Genomic DNA, 20,333 nt, shown 5'->3' with positions numbered 1-20,333 from the left:
TGAAAGAAAGAAAAGAAGATGATCTACTGGTAGGTTATAAACTGGAATTTTAAAAAAGAAATCCCTAAACAGAATATTAAAATACAAGCCTGTTTAATATATACTTACTTTATAATATTTAAATGTAGCTACAATACCTGCAAATTTCTCCATTGCCATAGTTTTTGTTGTTGTTGTTGTTTGTTTGTTTGCATGGACAGGCAATGGAACTCGAACCCGGGTCTCTGACATGGCAGGAGAGAACTCTGCCTGCTAAGTCACCGTGACCCTCCCCATTGATTATAAGAATGTTTATTCCAGAGCAGCCAAGCAGAAAAGCATGCACTGGAAACCCAAACCAAAGACTGTTCAACCCACTTGTGACGGCTATGCCACGCTGTCAGCACTTCGTCTCTTTGTGTAGTTAGAGGCACAACCCTGGAAGCTGGGCTTCCACAGCACATCACATCCATGTGGGAAACAAGTGTACTCACGCAGCTCGCCCACTTTCAAGATCTCGCACAGCATCTTGGTCAGCTCTATACTGCTACGGCCGAAGGGGCACTCATGTTTGTCTTCTCGGCTGCTGTTCTCAAGCACAATCTGCAGCGGGAAAGGGGACAGGTCAGAAAGGGAGTTCAGGTTGCTCAAAATGTCAAGAATTTTGGCCCAACTGTAACACAGAAATCTTCCCCTGGTGCCCATATTTAGGCTCTCCGGGTCAAAGATAAAAGTAACACCAAAAATATATACTCAAAGTACATGGGACCCTAAAATCCTCCTGTTTTCTATATCAGCAACACCTTTTTTTTTAACTCTATAAGAGGCTATTTTGCTGGTGTGTTTCCATTTTCAGAGAGCTTTCCTATGGAGTGTTTTCAAAACAGTTAAATAAAGACGCCTCACTTAGATGACAAAACCGTCCGGCCCAGTTGTCTTTCCTCCCTTGGGAGTAGCACCTCTCTTCTCCTGCGCTTCTGCTCCTGCATTTCCTGCAGAAGTTCCTCTGTTCTGAGAAGATCTCGCCCCCGCTGTTAGCTGACCGGCTCACACCAGGAAAGCAAATGATACAAACTGGACAAGTCAGAGCCTTCCTTATAATATCCAGTGGGAAAACCAGCCCAGCTGTGCTGTAGGTGCCTGTGAGCTGGGGGTTCAAGAACAGCTTGGACATTGGGCTACAAACAAAGCAAATAGGGCCAACAGGCCAAGGAGAACAGAAGAGACGGTGAGCACCCTGGGAGCGCTGGGGTCACTGAACCACACCTATTTCCTTGTCCTTGTGGCTTGGTCATTCAACCCTTTCTTTGGAAATCCTTTTGTCTGTCTAACAAATTCCCTTCTGTCCTCAAGCTAGTCTGAGATGTTCCTTTCACCTACAACTAAGGGAGCTATATTCCACACAGAAGCAAACAGCAATAACACATTTTTAAAGTTATCCAAATTAAAATTCATTTGTCAACAAAGGGAAGTCTTGAACCCGAGGAGGCTGCCTGCCTTGTACAAGAAGCAGTTTATCCATCTCAGAAGCTGTTTCTGACTTCTCCGGTCAGAGTTATCCACTACCTCCTCAACAACCCAGAGCACTGTGAATATGTCTTTCAGTAGCCTCTCCATCAGTGCTGTGCTGTTGTGACTTATTGCTGTTTCCCCCCTAGACTATGAACGCCACAGGGGCAGGGATTGTGTTTCATTCATTTCATCACCAATATTTATTAAGCACCTATCATATACCAGGAAGAAGGCAAGGCTCTGGAGGTACACTGGGGAACAAGACAGACAAGGCACCTGACCTCATGGAGATGTGCTTCTAATAAGAGGACACGATAAAAACACAAGAAATGGTCACAGTTTATGATAAGTGCTGTGAAAAAAAAATTAAGTTGTTGAATGACAAAAAATAAGGAGAAAAGTCTAGGGGAGTACAGTTGAGACAATCCTGTGGTTAAGGAAGGTTAGTTCTCTAAGAACCGAGAACTAAAGGATGAGAAAGGGCATGCCATGACAAAGTCTAGGGTGAAAGGCAGTGAGACCAAGGTCTAAGCCCCTGAGGAGGGTGAATTTCAGGCAACTATTGGTCTACAATGTGGCAAAGGACCTGGAGGTGTGCAGGGCAGGACCTGGGATTCCAGGAGCCTGAAGGGGGCCAGGCCAGAGCAGAGGTGGGCAGAGTGCTAGGGACTTTGGGATTCCAAGACCCTGAGAGGTTAACCAGCAGGGTGAAGCAGATGAAGGACATGGCAGATTAATTTTGAAAGATCTGTGAGTTTAGAGACTGGATAGTAGGGGCTACAACAGAAAATGCAGAAAGAGTTCAGCTAGGCAGCTTGTTCAGCTTTGGTTGCAGAGATGATGGAAACTCAGGCAGAGTCCTAAACAGGGAGTTCTTAGTACCTGGTAAGTGATCAAATAAGGGAAGACAGAGGCAGGCAAGGAATGAAGTGGGCAAAGAACAGCAGACTTTCAGGAAAGATATAAAGGGAAAGCTATTTGGAAGCAGAGAAGAAAAAAGGGAATAAGGAAACAGCAAATTTTTGAATTTTCCAAAATAATATATTAATTAATTAACAATAGAGAGAGGGTCTAAGCAGTAAAGTAACATAAGGGCAGTTCAATATAGGCAAGATGTTTAAACAAAGGGACAGGATTTTAATAAAAATGTGTTCTTAGTGTTTTCTGCAGATACACCATAAAAATAAAAGACACAAACACCTTTGAACGTATACTGCTCTATCCTAATAGCAAATCAGCTGTTTCCATTGGGGAAGGTTCCTTCCAGCATTATGTTAAACCTAGCTATAATCAGAATATAAATAGTTTGCATAGTCAATCTCCTTCTCCACTTGATGGAATCACAGGCAGTTTTCACATGTTTCATCCTTATCATTTTATCTTCATTACGATCATCCAAGAAATCTGAGTCCTCCATCCCCTTTTGTAGAATTTTCAACCATTTGCAACATATACACACATAAGTAATTACGCACTGAAACTTATAATGATCATAGCTTTCATTGTCCTTCAGAGTTTCAACAAAAATTCTTCCTTATGGTCTCTTTGGGGAGAATTTTTCTGGGTTGGTTGTTTTCTTCTTTGAGAAAGCTAAACATGAATTCCTAAGAAACCCTCTCTCCTGCCAGACAGTTTAAGGCCATTGCTGGGAGTTCCTGAAAGGCCCATTGCCTTCTTACTGCCTCTTCTCTGCAACTTACTGGAACATTAGACTCTAGGAATGAATCACCCTCTTCCTTTCAAGGGAACCTTTTCTGGTTCTAACAGGCAACTAGATCAGAAAACCAGGAGAGGAGAACAACTAAATTCTCATCAACTAGAGCAACTTCAATGCTCTTTTAAGAATTTTCTATCTGAGACAACTGTATCATGGAATAAATCTGAATTTCCTGGTGATGAGAAACCAAATGGAAAAAATGGAGCCAGAAAAAAGACAAGACAGGAAACAAGACAGGTAGTTTTTTGCCAGCTCCCAGCTCCCAGGGAGCATATCTCCTTGCATTTCACATTAACATTCTGTTAACATTTCATGAGCACATCAATATTTAATGAAGATGTGATCTGCATACACTGTAGGTAGAATTACTGCAGCCAATAAATGTTCTGGAAACATTTCCAAGGCAGAGTTTATTAGCAGGCACTAAATTAAATAGTAATTTAAGTAATCAATATGTAAATAAACTTAGAGAAGCCCTTCAATTTATTATTTAATGCCCCATCTAACTTAACCTATTTATCTATCTAAAGAAAAATAAACCCTCCTTCTTGATGGATTTCGTTCAACAAAACAGAAACCAATATTTAAAGTTACTTATGTATGTTTTAAGGTAGGACAACATTCTCAGAGAAATATTTTAGAAAAGATTATGACTATAAATGTTACTAATCAGATGTTATTACAGTACAAAATAAATGTTAACCTGGACAATTGCTTTAAAAAAATATATTAGTAAACTGATATATCGATGTTTAACTTCAACATTCTGCTGATGACCATACCCATCTGAGACATTCTGAAAAGTTTCATTTGGAAATAACCAAGTTCTATCTTACTTCTTCATTCCCTCCTCACCATTCTATTTCCTCTACCTCCCTGAAGTACATCTCTCAAATCTGGCCCCTCCTGGAATACAAGATTCTCTCTCATCTCATTTACCTCCTGCTCCTTCTCCAACTCCCAGGGCCACCTGGTCCTCAGCCTCAGGGTTGTCCTTGGACACCATGACATCTTCCTCCACTTTCGGGAGAAGCCCTCCCCCACCTGCTATTCATCCAATCCATTCTGCATTTCCCGCAGCCCAGGCCTGGGGGGAGGCTTGAGGCTTCTCCCATCACCTCTCATCTATGGAGGCTTCTCTTCTACTCTGTACCTTTGTCACGTTGCTTCACTCTAACCTTGAAGTACACTGATCTTCTCAAAGGACATGAGGAACATCCTGGGCTCTTTCCAAAGAGGAAAGATTGTCCTTTTCTGTCCCAAAGCTGTTGTAGGAAGCATTGATATTGTAGAGACCCTGGCCAAGGCTGCCAATAACTAGTATAAGACTGCACAAGTTACTCATCTGTGAGATGGCGAGGAGGTTTATAAAACCTACTGCAAACAACTGTTGCACACGTTACGTCACATTGTAAAAAGGGATTTTATAAAGCTTAACAGTAGCTAATTTTTCCTGCTACATATATTTTAGCTTCTGAAATATCCAGCAAAAGCATTTGTGTCATTTTATATTCATGGATATGCATTTGGTGTGAGTTAAGAATTATAAAGAAAAGAATTATGGGCCCCATCAGGTTGAAAGTAAACAATCCGAGACTTCCCCAGGGCGGTTATCTGTTTCTCGCCCCCCCCCCCCCCCTTGACTCCTTGCGCCTAAATTACTTGTTGTAAAACTGCGGCTATCTGCAATAGCCACTCCCATGACTCATGCTCAAGAAATGCTCACTGTGAAACTGTTAAAAGTGCTTGTTGTAAAACTGCTCTTATCTGCTTTTTGCAAAACAGCACCTGTGACCCATGCTCGACCCCCACCCCTCTCATCTTACCCCTTTTAAAAACTTTTACAAATTCAGGCTGGGGGCTCTCTGTTCCTGCGTGTTCAGTGAGCCCCACGCATGTGTGGAAAATAAACCCCTTGCGTGTTGCATGAGAGAACGTCTCTTGGAGTCTTCCTTTGCGTGGCAAAATCTCAAATTCTTACATCGGTAAGACAGAGCACCTAAAACAAACTTCACAAGGCTGGAGGATGTCACTGCTACATTTCCTTCCCTCTCCCTATTCCTGTGTGACCTTTGGGCTTCATTTCATTCAACGCTTTTATCAACAACTAAACCAAAATCATAGCTGCAATGAGACTGGTTGTCCAATGGCTTATGAAAGCATGCCAGAGGCTGCCAGTTGACTCAGCAGGAGAGACACATAGATAAAGTAGTATTCTCACCTAGCTACAACAGAAATGTAAGAGAGGAAGTCCCAGGGGCTCACATTCAAGTGGGGCTCTTTTCCAGACATAGATTGGTACAAGCCTAAAGAATGAGCCAGCCAAGGGCCCTGAAGAACAATCACTTCATGGCAATAAAGACCACAAAAAGCTCTGTCCCCCAAGCCATTGCACCTTCCCAAACCCTGCAAAACCTGTCACCTGGCTCTCTGAAGGGAAATGCCAGTCCTCTCCTATGTTAAACCGACAAATAAACAAAAAACCTTATTAGTGTCACTGAGGCCTCCCACACTCCAACATAGGGGCAGTTTCACCTTAGGGACACATCACGGAACACCCCAGAATAAAGTCTCTGCTCTTGGATCACGTCACCGAGGGCAGGCCTCTTCCAAGGTCAAAGAGCAAGCCCAATACTGTTTCCTTTTACAGAGACTTGGGAGCCACAAAGGTGTCCCTTTTCTTACGATCACCTTTGGTATAAGTGATGTGACTGCTCCCAGGAAAGCCAGAGAAAAAGCTGTAGTGGGAGTACTAGGCTGCCTCAGGGGGCTACACAAGAGGTTAATTGTGATCACAAATTTGAGGCAAGTCCATCAAATTAAATCAACATGTCAAGCCCTACTATGATTATTTTAAATGGTCAGAGAAAGAGGAACATTAAAATTATAGAAAGTATGCCAAGTGGGGCAAGAAAACAAAATCATAGGAAGTTTAAAATAGAAGATTGCCAGTCTACCTGAGTGAACTCTCCCATTTTACAATAAGGGTAGTTAGGTCCCAAAGTAAATAAACTTAAAGGAGAATAGCTTTTAAAAAGGAAGCAGGGGGGCAAAGAAAGAAATAGCAGCTCACATTTATCAAGAGTGTTTGCCTTCCAGGTCTTGTTTTGGGTGCTTTGTACTGATCTGTGTCATTTATTGCACATATACTAACACACAGGACAGATGTACTACTGCCATTCCACTTTACCATGGGGAAACTGAGACCAAGAAACATTGCATAATTTCCCCAAGGCCATATGGCACAGAACTAAACCCAGCACTAGTTCTTAGGTGACTCAACCCCAAAGCACACACCTTTACCTACCGCATTTTATCAATTCCTATAGAAACAGGAGAGAGGGAGAGAATAGAATAGTAAATCTTTGATGAGGAAAGTCAGTGAAGAGTACAGATGTGTGGAAAACACTCTTCCTGAACCTACTTCTAACCTACCTGGTGATCTTGAGCACATTCCTTAATGACAGTTTTTCCTCTTGTAAAAATGGGGGCAGGAACACCTATACACAAAGGGATGTGAAGATTAAAGGGGAAAAATGGAGGTAAAGATATTCCTAGTGTGGGAAACCCTGTAAACATTCAATGATAAAGATGATCAATGCTACAAAAGCTATAATGATCAAATGAGCTTTTGCGCCAGGGTGTTTAACTATTTCCTTTTCTGAAATATTCTTACAGCTATAGGGCAAAGCTGTTGAAATAAACAAACAAACAAGAAATCAACAGGAAACCAAGCACAATTGCTGCAGAGATTATCCATCCTGTTTATTGATCAAGTAATAACTCAGGTAGAATAAATATTATTTCTGACTTAGATGGCTTTCCTGAGATTCTTTTGTAGCATTTCCTTGAATGGAGGTTCTTCTAACTTCAGTGAGCATGAGAATCACTTTGAGGGTTTAGTAAACACAGATTGCTAGGCAGCCATCCTGGAGTGTGATTCAGTAGGTTGGGGGAGAACTGAAGAAAATAACAAACAAGTAAACCAAACCCAAAGATTTTCTGAGTCAATGGAGGAACTGAAGGATGGAATGTCAGAGATGAAAAAAACAGTTAAAAATTACTTTAAAATTGTGGAACTGTAACCCAAACCAAACTCTGAAATCTGTTCTACAACTAATTTTGCGATATACTTTGAAATTTATTGCTTTATGTATATATGTTATTTAAAGAGAAGAAGGAGTACAACAGAGAAGATAGGATTTAGCAAATGAGTATGATTGCTGAATCAATACATTGATATTTTTGTTAGTCTTCAGTGTGTTAGAGCAATTAGAAGAAAAAATGAAAAATCATGGAACTGTAAACCCAAATCAAACTTTAAAATCTGCTCTATAACTACTTCTTAAAACGTACTTGGAAACGTATTGCTTTTTTGTATATCTATCTCACGATTAAAAAAAATTACTTTAAGCAGCACACTGTTAAAAAAAAAAAAAAAAAAAAAAAAAGAAGCACCACACTCTCACATTCCCTGATCATAACTGACCATTTAGAGAGAAGCAGTGGTCCATGGCATGTCCAGAGTTAATGAAACAGCCCTTAAGAGCATCTGGACAGCGTCAAGCAGGCCAAGCCAACCTGCTGAAGTGGTTTTCAGCAGGATGGAAACTTTCAAGGAAAAAGTGTGAACCTAACAAATCACCAGGGAAAAGAAAACCCAGAGCAGAGTATGCAAAAACTTAAACAGTTGTTTCCAAGGGCAAAAGAACAATGTATCCCAGGAAAAGAGAAAAAAAGTGTAGAAGGGGTCAGATGGGTGAAAAAACAAAGGAGAAAATGCACACAGGGAGCCGATATAAATAACAATCTAGACAAGTGAAAGGAATGGTGTAAAACCCAACTAATGAGGTGAAATCCTTCCAGAATAAAATTAGGCAATTGCACATACAGAGGTATAATAAAGGCCATAAATATAAAATGGCAAGGAATTGACTGGGTAATGGTGTAGTAATTAAAGCCTGGAGGTTCATAATAGACCTCGAATTGAACATTAATCAACCAAAAAGAAACACTCCCTGCACTTTGACACAGTGAACAAAAGTAGGATCTGTGAAATACATGTTAGCAAGCACATTCACAGGACTCTGCTGAAAAAAGTCTTCCCTTTGGGTACTAGGTTGCCTTGAGGGAGCACAAAGAGAAGCAGAAGGATGAAGCAGCAGCTGCAGTGACTTGTGTCTGCACCTGCACAGTGACCCTGACACCTCTGGACTATTCCAAAGACCACAGGGCAGCAAGGGTGGTTCCCCAGCTGACGTTTGCATCGAGGAAAGCAGGTGGAAGACAGGCCCTCTTCTGTCAGTACATGTGCTAGTGGGCCCAGGATGCCGAACACGTGAGGATGGCACCCGCAGGCACCACTACAGGTTTGAAAACGTCTTTTTTTTATTGAAAGCAATGGTGCTCAAACTCGTGCTTGCATTAGGAGTCTCTGGAGGGCTTATTAAAACACACATCGCTGCTGCCCTGACCCCCAGAGTTATGACTCAGCAGTTCTCAGGTGGGCCTAAGAATGTGCATTTCTAACAAGTTCCCAGGTAACAAAGATGCTGCTAGTTCAGGGAGCACATTTTTGAGAACCACTGATTTAAAGTTATCCTATGGCGATACTCCCAGTTTCTACCACTAGTAAACCACTTGTTTTGAAAGACATGCAAAGTGATAGAATAGCTGTAAGAAGAAAGAAATCTGGTTATTCTGGGTTTGTTTTATCTGTGACTAACAAAGAATATCAATAATAAGAGTTACAGCATATTGACTAATGACCATGAGCAAACTCTCAAGTGCTTACCTCACTTACTTCTCAAGAGCTATCAAAGGAGGACTACATTTTATAGAAGAGGAAATCAAGCCTTGGAGAGCTTACGTAACTTGCCTACTGTCTGGCAGTTAAAATATGATGAATCCAGACATCCTGAATCCACACACAAGGTTCATAACCACTACACGGTAGTTTGTGGTTACGGAATTTTTTTTATTTCCCAGCCTGGGCTTAGGACAGTCTAGATTGGGATACTACAAATGTTGGGTCAGAAGTGGTTTCGGATAGCTCAGGATCGCAGGTCTACAGGACTTCAAGTTAGCCAGGCTGAGTCTTTGAGGGTAGGCCTTGCAAAGCCCTGTGGTAAGATAATGTTCTCCACTCCATATGGATTAAATGTAAATTGCATGTTTCCTGGCGTCTCATTTGGAAAGCTCCCATTTGTTATAACTTAGCAGATATATAGTCTCTCAGGTCCTTTCAGACTTTCAAGAGCTGACAGATAACCTGGGCTTTCCTTAAAATGCAGATTTTAATTCAGTAGGTATGCGGCAGGATCTGAGGTCCTGAATTTCTATCAAGCTCCCAAGAGATGCTGATTCTGTAAATCCAAGGGCCACACTTTGAAAATACCAATGTACCACTCTTTCCTAAATCCATCTTCTGAATCTAGCCCCAATCCCCATATCTCGATAATATATCACTCTTTGATTCCTTCGTTCATTCAATAAATATTTCTTAAACATGAATTATTATTAAGCAATCTGATAGATGCCAAAAATACATACATGATCAAAATACCGTATCATGGCTTGGAATTTATTTGGAAGACACAGGAGATAGAATTTGTAGGGTGGAGAGATTTTTACTTGATACGTACCTCTATAAGGTTTGCATTTTTTACAAGGAAGCCTAATTTTTAAAATTAAAAAAAACTACTTTTGGAAAGAAAACACACCAAACAACATGAATGCAATAATGAAGGTGTCAGAGATGGAAAGGGCAGGCAGAGGAAGCTTCATGCAGAGGGTGAGCCTCGAGTTCAGTCTAGACAGAAAAGAAACCTATTCCAGACCCTCTGCTGACATCTTTTTAAATTCCAACCCAGAGGTGAACTATGGAATGTAATAAAGATTAATTACAACCGGGAAAATGATGCTGAATGAAGGCAAAAAAGCCCCATTGCATCTTGGGCAATCTTAGCAATAAATCACAAGATCTCAGGGCAGAATTTTGACTCACTCAACATCACATTACTGAATACAAATGCCTTCCATCTCCTTCACAGGAATGCAAAGACACCAAGATGTTTGGCTTTGTCTGACAGTCACTGTTGGATGAAAAATTAGGCTTGGCATTTGTCAAGCCTGATTTCTTACTGAGAAATTGTCACTGCTGTCGTACCAGTTATTGCTGTCTTAGAGCTAAGTTACTCTCCACAAATAGTGCCTGAAATATATTTGAATATAACTCACTTTACTAAACAAACACATTCCAGGCGAGCAAGCGGTAAAACGGATTCCTGTAAGTCAGATCATACCTTCTCTCACTTAGCTCAGAGATTTTTCACTGTGGATTCGAGAAGATGGAAACATGAGGAGACAGAGAACAATTTCCCATTGTCCTCATCTGAACAAACAATAAATCTCTGTCTAGAAATATTTTTCAAATGGAAAATATTTTCTTATTACATGCATGCTAAATTAGCTACAACGGGAAAATCATTTATTGAAACCTTATTAAGAAATTAGGTGATGAGTTGCTTTACTGGAAGTTAAAGGGAGGTGAAAGGAAAATCTTTCCTCTATTAAGTCTAGTTTATTAAGTGGAATTCATCTAATTACTTCTTATTCGGTCTAAGAATCCCAAAGCTTGGTAACTTCTGCTAAAGAAGAGATTTTTTTCCTCTGGACAGTTTCCCCATAGGGGATGTGGTTTCCTCAGACAGAAATTTCTTCCTGAACTCCTTCCTCCACACTCCCCTCAACATGTACATTCCCTCACCCCCTTCAGACCCAATCCAAATGTCTACAGTTTTCTGCCCAAAATTGTGGTGAAGTATATATGTGTCACACCTCCCCTGGGGGCAGGGAACCTCAGGTGTGGAACCATGCCTTAGTCATCTACAGATAAACCACTAATTAATTAGATACTGGGCAAATGAACGGAAAGTCACAGAAACAAAACCTCTGGGCTCTGATTGGGTTGGTAGTGACCAAGAAGGGTTTAAAAAGCACCTTTGTCCTTTGTAAGGAATGCCATTTTGCCTTGTTATAGCACGAAAAATTCCATAATTATCTATTTCTATAAATTTACATGTATCTTAAGTCATGTATCTTTCACCTGTGGCTTTTAGGAGACACAATGGCTTATATGTCTGGCTTCACTGTTTATCATGAGGCGGTCAGGACCCAGAGGTTACTCTGTAATCTGGGTACACATCCACACAGCAAATCTTAGCTGTAGAGGGAAACTCCCACAGAACCTCTGTGCATCTACTGCATGTGCCTAGAGTGCCCCCAGGGAAGATGTGGTCACACTGAAAGACAAACACAGAAGCAAATTTGCACTGGGCTTAAGCCCACATTTCAATAGCTTATTTGGGGAAACTGCACACTTACCTTCTTTGTGCATTTTGAAAATAAACATTTACAAAGCGTTGGAATGTGTGAAAAATGTCCTAAGTTGTATGTTTATGGAAAACACTTGGCAAGTATTTGCTATAAATGCTTCCTGTAAATGCTGTGAGTGAGAACCAGCAGGGAAAATGTAGATGAGATGACAGGGAGCCAACTATGACTGCCAAGAAATGTGCCCTTCCACTATTCCCCCATGTCAGCTTCATTCCTCACACCTTCTAACCCATAAAACAAGACCCTAGTAATCTGTGGTGGGTGGGGTGTGAGATGGGATACACAATCAGAAAAGGGGCCTTTGCTCCTTGGAATCCCATGTTGGCTCATTGAAAGAGAAGCCCACTCATGTTTCCTAGGTGATAATTTCCCAATAGGATTCCCTTCTCCCTCACTGGTTGGCAATTGGAGACATGCCATTAATACTCACCTTGTTTTCCTTTCCTCTTCCCTGGTCTGCCTCTCAGTTAACTCAAGGATGTTCTCAGGTGGAGAGGGAGAAATGGAAAACAAGAAGCTCAAAAGTGTACCTTGGGCAATGAGCCCCACCTCAGAGCAAGAATAAGGAAGACTTTTCTCTTAATTATTCTATAACTTGACAAAGATCTCTGAAGATATGGATGGAAAGGGTGAGAGTGCATTCCAGGACAAAGCGATGAATGGTGGTAGAGGTTTTTCCAGGAAGCAACCCTGACCTTTTGGAATGAACCAAGCTCCTCTTATGCACACGATGTACAACATCTGGGTACCACAGAGAGGCTCCTCTTGGTTCCCAATCGGCCTACACATTAAATACAAATAGCATGAGCACTTAAAGATTAGAGAGATCAATAATCTTACAGATGCTGTATACCTAAAAAAAGATTTTACTTTTTCCTTCTTTAAAAAAACAGCCACAAATTCTAATGTGCCTGAGGCTGCCCAGGTAAAGAGGCAGAAGTACCTGCTTTCAGGGGTACCTGCAGAGCTAGGTCCTCTCACATTCTTGACTCCAGGGCCACCCTCCAAAGGTGCGCATGTGTACAGCTTACTCAAATGTAATGATACACAGCCTCACACAGAAAATTTTATGCTTATTTAAAACTTATTTCATTAAGGTACATTTCTAGAGATGGAAATGCTAGGTCAAAAGATTATAGCATTTTTGTTACTTGAAATCCGTCGATAAACCATAATCTAAGAAGCTGCTCACATTTCATGGCCCTCTAAAACAACATGGGAAAAGTTCCTTTTAAAATAATTTCACTAGCCCAGCTGGGCCTTAGATGAAAAAGGAAAATCAACGAACCCTTGGCTTTATCCCCAGATAAGGAAAGGAAATGGCCAGTGGGGCACTGACCTTCCCAATTAACCCCATCGCATTAGACTTCTCCCCAGCCATGAACTGGTTGCAGCTGCTCCCCAATCCTCCAAGACCTCCGGATTCCCTCACTTGGAGTCAGGTGCACCCTTCCCTCGCTGCTGGGGAGATGATGGGAGTTGAATTGTAGGCTTCATGGGGAAGAATTCCTAAGCCGAGTGCCTATTGATGGAGTCAGAGAAGCTGGCTGGGTACTTTGCTTCTTCTGCCTTCCACTACCACCATATTCCTCTATAATCAGATGTGCCTATACCTATGGACCCCCCTCTTCCTATCCAGAATCAGCCATTCCCACAGCACTCTTGGACCAGCTCTGTGTCCTTCTCAGGCTCCTACCAGAGAGTCCATCCAACTCCATCACTTATTGGCACTGTGGACTGTACATGCCACTTACCCATCAGGACAATGAGGTTAACCACACATGTTCTTCATATTTCATCATACTGCTAGAAGAGTGGATGAGATAATACGTGAGAAAGTAGGAACACTGAGAGAGGTCAAATAAGTGGTGTGTTAGAGTAGGCTCACTGAACACTCACAATTCCATGGGGTAGGGCAGGCCAATTGTTTTTCTTTCAAAAATTTGACATAAACCACTCATAGCTTGAAATCAGCCATGGCGGGAGTATTTATACCAAAGAAACTGGCAAACATACTACAAATCAGAATTTTTTGTTAGGCTTATTTATTAGCATATTAGTTAACTAAAGCTGAAGTACTAAAAGGTCTCCAAAGAGAACTGTCAGGGTACAATTTCAAGTCTGCAGTTAATATGTATCATAACAATGGACAAAGGATATGTGTTCTCATCTGGAAAATGGATGCCATGATAGTGTCTACCCCATAGAATTGTGAGTATTCAATGAGATAATATATGTAAGGTGTTCAAAATAGTGCATGGCACACTTTACTCAACACATTTTTAGATTTTTGTTTTGTTTTGTTTTTTACAATGCACAAAGTAAAGCCCCAAGTTCCCAGACTGTCAGCAGAACTGACCCTTCTGCCCAAATAACTAAATTTTGCTCTTCCTAGTCAGTTGCTCATATAGAACCCATGCCTACCCAGGCAGCATACACATTTCCTCATGGCTTTAATAACTGAGACTTTACATGAGGTTAATATCATGCAGCTCTGCAGTCAACACACTGTGGCCATTTTGATGGTTCACCAGTAATCTGAAGGGCAGATTCTTTTTGAGTTTGGCTTCAGTCTTGATTCTCTAAGGCATATAACTGATAGCCATAAAGGGCTTTTCCTCTCAGAGAAAAAGAGGAGTAGCTACACCGGTCAGGAATTCAACATATCAATCCCTTCACCATCCATTTAATGAATAATTTAAATGGCCCAGTACTAGAGAGGGAGGATACAAGGCTAAACGGACATGGATGCTGCCCTGTCATATGTGACAGAAAGAACGATAAAAAAAAAAGTCAGACCTATGATTATATAATTCCAAACTAAGTGCTATGAAGGAACTAACATGAAAACAAAGCCAATAAAAGAGGACCCTGACCTACTGTGAGGTCCTGAAGGATGAATGGGAGTCAAATGGCCAAGGCAGTTGGGGAAAAGAAGGTTTGAGTCAGAAGGAAAAGCATGTTCAAAGGTCCTGTGATGTGGAAACAAGACCATTCAAGAACTGAAAGGTCAGCCAGCTTTTCTTCCCTGATCTTCGTAATCACAAATTTGTAGACAGGAAATCTATGACATATACCAGGGTCTCAGATTCTAAAAGACTGCAGGTATCAGGTTACTCGCTACAGAATAGCATTTGATAAATCAGCCAGAGAGAATTTAGTAATTAGGGCTCTAATATCTGTTACTAGACAGCATTCTGTTGCTTTATAAAATATAAGAAAGATAGTATCTACTACTTATGATTTATACTAAATTCTGGAATCTTAGGGTTTTACCAATGCAGGGGAAAAGTTGATAAAATGAAGGTCAATATAAAAATAAAATTACCTGACAATGTCAAACTCTGCAGCTTGCACCAGGTGTATTGCACAGTTCCTAAGGGGGAAGCTATTTTTACTGAATACAATGGGACATTTGGGAACATCACCACCTACATTTTATTATACCAATACAAAATGCCATCTGATTTGGTAGGCAACTGTTTAAATACTGGCTGGGCTCTGGTCATATGAATACTTTTTTTTTTTTTTCAGTCGGTAGTGATTCACTGAAGCATCAGCATTTCTGGGGCAAGGCTATTTGGGGGCATATAAATATACCCGCCAATTTGGTTTCCATTCCAGGATGGACCCAGGTCAAATGGACTGTTATAGCCAGGTAGGTTATAGAATGTTTCATATGGACACCTATTTCCCCAGCTAGAGTGGAAAATCAGCCAGAAGACAGAACACTAGAACTTTCTGGCAGGATCCTTGCAACTCATTAGATTTATGCTTTCATTTAACAAATATGTACTGAGTACCTCTTCTGCCCAGCACTGCTCTGTGTACTGGGATACAGCAAAGACACAGATAGTCCCTGCCTCCCGTGGAGCTTATACTCTAGTGCAGGAAAACAGGAAATAAATACAAAGGTGAATATAGCATATGTAAAAAAAGCATGAATACTTCCAAGTACATTTCCTAAGAACAAGGAAGTCCAGTTAAATAACCAACTTAAGTACAGCTATCAGGTTTAAGAAATTCAAGATTAATTTAAAGCTTACAGTCTACGTTCCAATTTTTTACATTTGTCCCATTAATGTCCTTTCGGGCACTTTCTCCTCCATTACTAGATCCTGGCCTGGAATATGTGTTACATTTAATTACCATTGTCTGTATGCCACCTGTTCTCAAATGTTTAGAAAACAGACCAAAAAACAGATGAGAAAAAGACAGACAGACAGACAGACAGAGACAGACAGAGAGAAAAAGGATATGGCAGATGGTGGCAAAATGTTAAAATCAGCGGCTCTGGGTATCTGGATGGGGGTTATGTTGGCATCTTCTGTATGGGTTCTGTATTATTTCTACAACTATCCTGGAAGTTTGAAATAATTTCAAAATAAAAAGTAAGAAAAAATAGCTTTCAATTTAGAGGAAAGCAAAAGAGGTAAGAGAGACAGACAGGGAGTAAGGGAAGAAATCATTACTTTATCTTTATTTGAGGTTGAAAAAGGCCCTCTCAGATTGGGCTATCTGAGCCTAAATAAAGTGAGGAAGGAAGCCACATAGCCAACTGGGGAAAGGGATCCAGAGAGAGGAAACAAAAAGGCAAAAGTCTGAGGCTGGAATGCAGCTGGTATGATCAAAAATCAAAGGGGAGGTCTTCATGGAAATGTAGCGCAAAAACCAGGAACCAGGCCGCAGGCCTCCAGGAACGTTCCCGAAGTTAGAACAAGCTGAGACTAAGGAGCCGTAGTTTCGGGAAGCAGGTTTTATTTGCTCCTGCACACGAGGGCCCAGCTGAGTCACCTCAAAAGTCTGAGCCTCCAACAAAAGGCAACCTTAGCTTTTATAGACTCTTTGACATGTTAAAGACAAGGTAAACAATTGGCTGATTTAAGTTGAGAATGGCCCAGGGCTGAACCATTGAGGGGCCCCCATCCCAGGAATATCTTCTTTTGCCTATGTGCATTTTCACCAGTTCCTGAAGGCTAGGGGAGGAGGTTTCTATACCATTCTATACCAGGAAGTGTGCTTTATCTTGCTTGCCTGCAAGGAGAGGGGGTTTGGGGATTTTTCACAGAGAGCACAGCTAAACCAGAGAGAGGGGAAGGCCTGTCTGCTACAGAAGCAGGTGAGTGAGGGGGGTGGACAAGGAGATGAAGGCAGAGGCAGGCTTTGTAAGAGCCTTGCAGGCCATGTTCTAAATTTTACTCTCAGTAAGATGGGGAACCTACTGGAGAGCAGAGTAGGGACATGATGTGATCAAATTTTAGAAGGATCACTCTGGTTTCTCAAGATTCTGGCTGCTTGCAGGGTTGAGAATGGGAAAGAAGAACAAGGATGGAAGCAGGAAGAAGCAAGTAAGAGGCTATTACAATACTGCAAGAGGGAGACCCTGATGGACTGGATTACTGTAACAGTGGGTAGAGGTGGGGAAAGGTTGCGAAGGCATCTGGAATATAAATGCAACAGGATTTGCTGGTGAAGTTTTGCTGATGGTACACTGAGTCCTACATGCTGAGAAGCAATTCGCTGAGCAGAGCTTGCCAGAGTCACTGAGAGGGAATATTTAAGCAACCCGTATTCAGGACCATGAAACATTTAAATAGCAAAGTCCTGAGTAGGTTAAGCCAAGCCTAACCCGTGTGGCAGATGGATCCTTTCTTAGAATGATATTTGTAACAAAATAACAATTGAGTAGAGGAATTCTAAGCAATGGTACAAAAGTGCCAGTCAACTCTTTAGTTCAGATGTTTGTCTGTTTATTTACTTCCTTAATCAAAAGCTAAGGAGGCCTTTAATACCTTCTAACTCTATAGCCACAGAACAGGGAAATTCCCAGAAACCTTTCCCTCTCAAAGGATCCAGCAGAAGTGGTCCTAGAACTCCTGCACTGTGACGCAGTACAGCAACTAGAGCAGAAATGAGAAGTGATAGCATGACTTCAGCCAAACAGTTACTGAGCTTTGCACAGCTAAAGTAGAAAATGCATGAAGTGATTGCAGTAGGGGACAGTCCATGTGCAGCCTGCCTAGATATTCTCTGTGAGCCACAAATAGATTCTGTGTTTGGGACCAGATGGGTTGGCCTGGCACCTGAGGCTGGGAATGTGGGCTGACTCCCTTCCTGAGGCACCTGGAGGCAAAACTCACCCCCTAGCAGACAGCGGCCAAGTGGCCAGCTCACACACACCTTCCCCCTTAGCCCCAAGCACATGCAAACATCTACAGGGGAGACTGTCTTATCATGTGCGTTTTATGGTACCCAGCCTACACCCACAGCTATATCTGTTCCCGGCAAGAAGGGAGAGGGGTTCCCTGTCCATAGCACACAAGAGGGGGGAGCATGTAGACCAATTCTGTACAGCTGCCAGCAGACTGAGTCCCTCTGGCCATTAGGGACTGTCACTCACCATTGAGGCTGACCTTGCTCTGTCTCTTCCCTATGTGAGTAAGCGTTGTTCCACCCAGCGCCTGTGTGAGTCATGCTTTTGTTGTTGAATCCCAACCCCTGCAGACCAGGAAGTGGGTCGAACCCCAGGGCTGCTGTTCCTGGGGGCAGGTCTTGTATGCTCTTTGCTACCCTTCACGCACTGAAATGCCTCCCCAGGAGTGGGAACAGGGTCTCTTTTTCTGACAGACAGTTTGGGACAGCGAACAGCATGCTGAGTGAGCCATTACAGCAGAAAGGAAGAGAGCTTGTAATGGGACAGGTATTTATTAAATATTTATTGAAGAAATATTGACCCTATTTATTCAATAAATATTTATTTAACCAGCGTATCGAGAGAAAGAAAGAAAGAAACAATGGAGACTGCTTCTGGAGAACCAGGACTAAGAAAAAATGGAAAGATGTTAACTAGATCTAAGAGACACCATGACAGCTACTTTTGTCTAAGAGCTTTGCTGATACTCTAGTGAGGGTGTCGTCAACACACCCCACAGAAAGTCTTGTCATTCTTAAACTGATAATTCACTGGGCCTAAGTTTACAATACTCAAACTGCACAGGATTCATTACATAGTTTGGTTTCACTTTTTCTCAACCCATCCATGGCTGCTTTAAAATACCAGAGTTATAAATTTAAAGAGAAAGAATGAAAGGAAGAAGGAAAGAAAGAAAGAAAGAGAAAGAAACAAAGAAAGAGGGAAAGGAAAAAGAAAAATGAGGGGATGGGGGCTTCAAATATAGATAAGAAAAAATTCTGAGCTTGATAATTAGCTTGGGCTGGTATCAAGAGAGAATGAAACAGTCGACTATCAGGTTTTAGGGCTGCTTCAGATTTTGGATACTGCATCCAGCACCAAAAGAGCCTGGTGGGTTGAATGTGGAGAGCACAGGCTGCTACATACTCCAGTCCATTAATTTATGTCTAACTCCCCAATATCCCCTCTCTCGGATAATAGGTCTTGGAGATAAAACGAAGTCCAAGCTTAACAATGATCTCATCCTGAAGCCTGAAGCATTCCATTCAAACCCTCGGCTATGGAAGTCAGAAATTCTGCCTTCTAGCCCAATTAGTAAATCTAATCACATATATTCACATTCTCAAGTGGTCCTAATTGTTTAGCAGTAACAGCTTGGTTATTCACGATCTGGAAAATTAATGCCACTATTTTTAAAACATGAAAAACTGTTGTACATAAAAACAAGCCTCCAAGTTGTGGACATTGGTCAAAGAAAGAACAAACAGAAAGGTGACGAATAAAGGGTTTCAATGAGTTATTGAGCAAAGAATCATTTTTAAAGTCCCAGAAAGGCTGCGCCTTGGGGTCCTTGTTATTTGAAGTTGAACTTGGGCTCCAGATCACCTAGAAGGAAAATGTCACTCAAGTAAAAAGGTTCCTTTACGCGAAACTGTGTGTTTAACTGGCAACATATAATTTCATTAAAAAAAAAATTAGTAGCAATTGCTGCTGAAGCTGTTTCAGGGACAAGGGGAGGGGAGGATCTGTCAGCACTGCGGGAACAAAAAAAAAAATGATATGCCACCAAGCTTTATTCCAATCATTTGCTTCATAGTTAAGTTTAATTACACATTACACACTGTCCTGTAATTATGTAGCTTGGGAAACTGCCAATTTCCCCCTTGAAAAGTTAAAAGTTCCTTCATGTATTTTAAAGACTCAGCATCGCCTCCATCAGCACCCTGCTTTGTGCATATGGGGGATTTGAAGTCTGTTCCCTTTAAACACATGCTGGGTGGACAGCAAGAGGTTGACTGCATGGTCTGGCCCACCCTGCAGAGGGCACTAGTCCAGTCTTTCTGTTTTTGTTAAAGAAGTAGTGGGTTTACAGAAAAATCAGGCAGAAAATACAGAGTTCCCTGATACCCCATTATCGACACCTTGCATTAGCGTGGTACCTTTGTTACACCAGATGAAAGAACATTTTAATAATCATACTGTTAACAGTAACCAACGGTTTACATTAGGGTGCAATGCTTGTGTTGTACAGTCCTGTGTTGTTGTTTTTTTAATTTTTATTCAAGTAACATACATACAACCTAAAATTCTCCCAGTCTAATTTTAATGAGCTTTGATTACCTTTCTTTCCTTTCAGATTCACAATAAAGGAAACTGAGAAAAATGGGGGTTCCTATTCCTAATTCTCCCTATTTCTTTGTCTATTCCCTTTCTCCCAGTTTTAGAAGACCAAAATTCAAGTCCTTCATCCTCAACAAGAGAATAAAATTCCAACACAAGATGAGGCCCTAGCCTTGTGAAGTTTACAATCAGAGG

At 41.4% G+C, this 20,333-nt stretch overlaps 1 protein-coding gene across 12 annotated transcripts in view; it reads right to left on the bottom strand.

Annotated features, from left to right (window-relative positions):
* ELMO1 (engulfment and cell motility 1) overlaps positions 1-20,333 on the bottom strand; it is a 577,880-nt gene that overhangs the window by 277,861 nt on the left and 279,686 nt on the right. For all 12 annotated transcript variants that reach the window (XM_077119672.1, XM_077119654.1, XM_077119621.1 and 9 more), the window contains one exon: positions 474-582. In XM_077119672.1, the coding sequence (XP_076975787.1) occupies positions 474-582 (109 nt within the window). The remainder of the gene's footprint in view (positions 1-473; positions 583-20,333) is intronic.

This window comes from Tamandua tetradactyla, chromosome 1, assembly GCF_023851605.1.
Source record: "Tamandua tetradactyla isolate mTamTet1 chromosome 1, mTamTet1.pri, whole genome shotgun sequence".
NCBI classification, from domain to species: Eukaryota; Metazoa; Chordata; class Mammalia; order Pilosa; family Myrmecophagidae; genus Tamandua; species Tamandua tetradactyla.
This window is presented reverse-complemented; position numbering and strand designations above follow the sequence as displayed.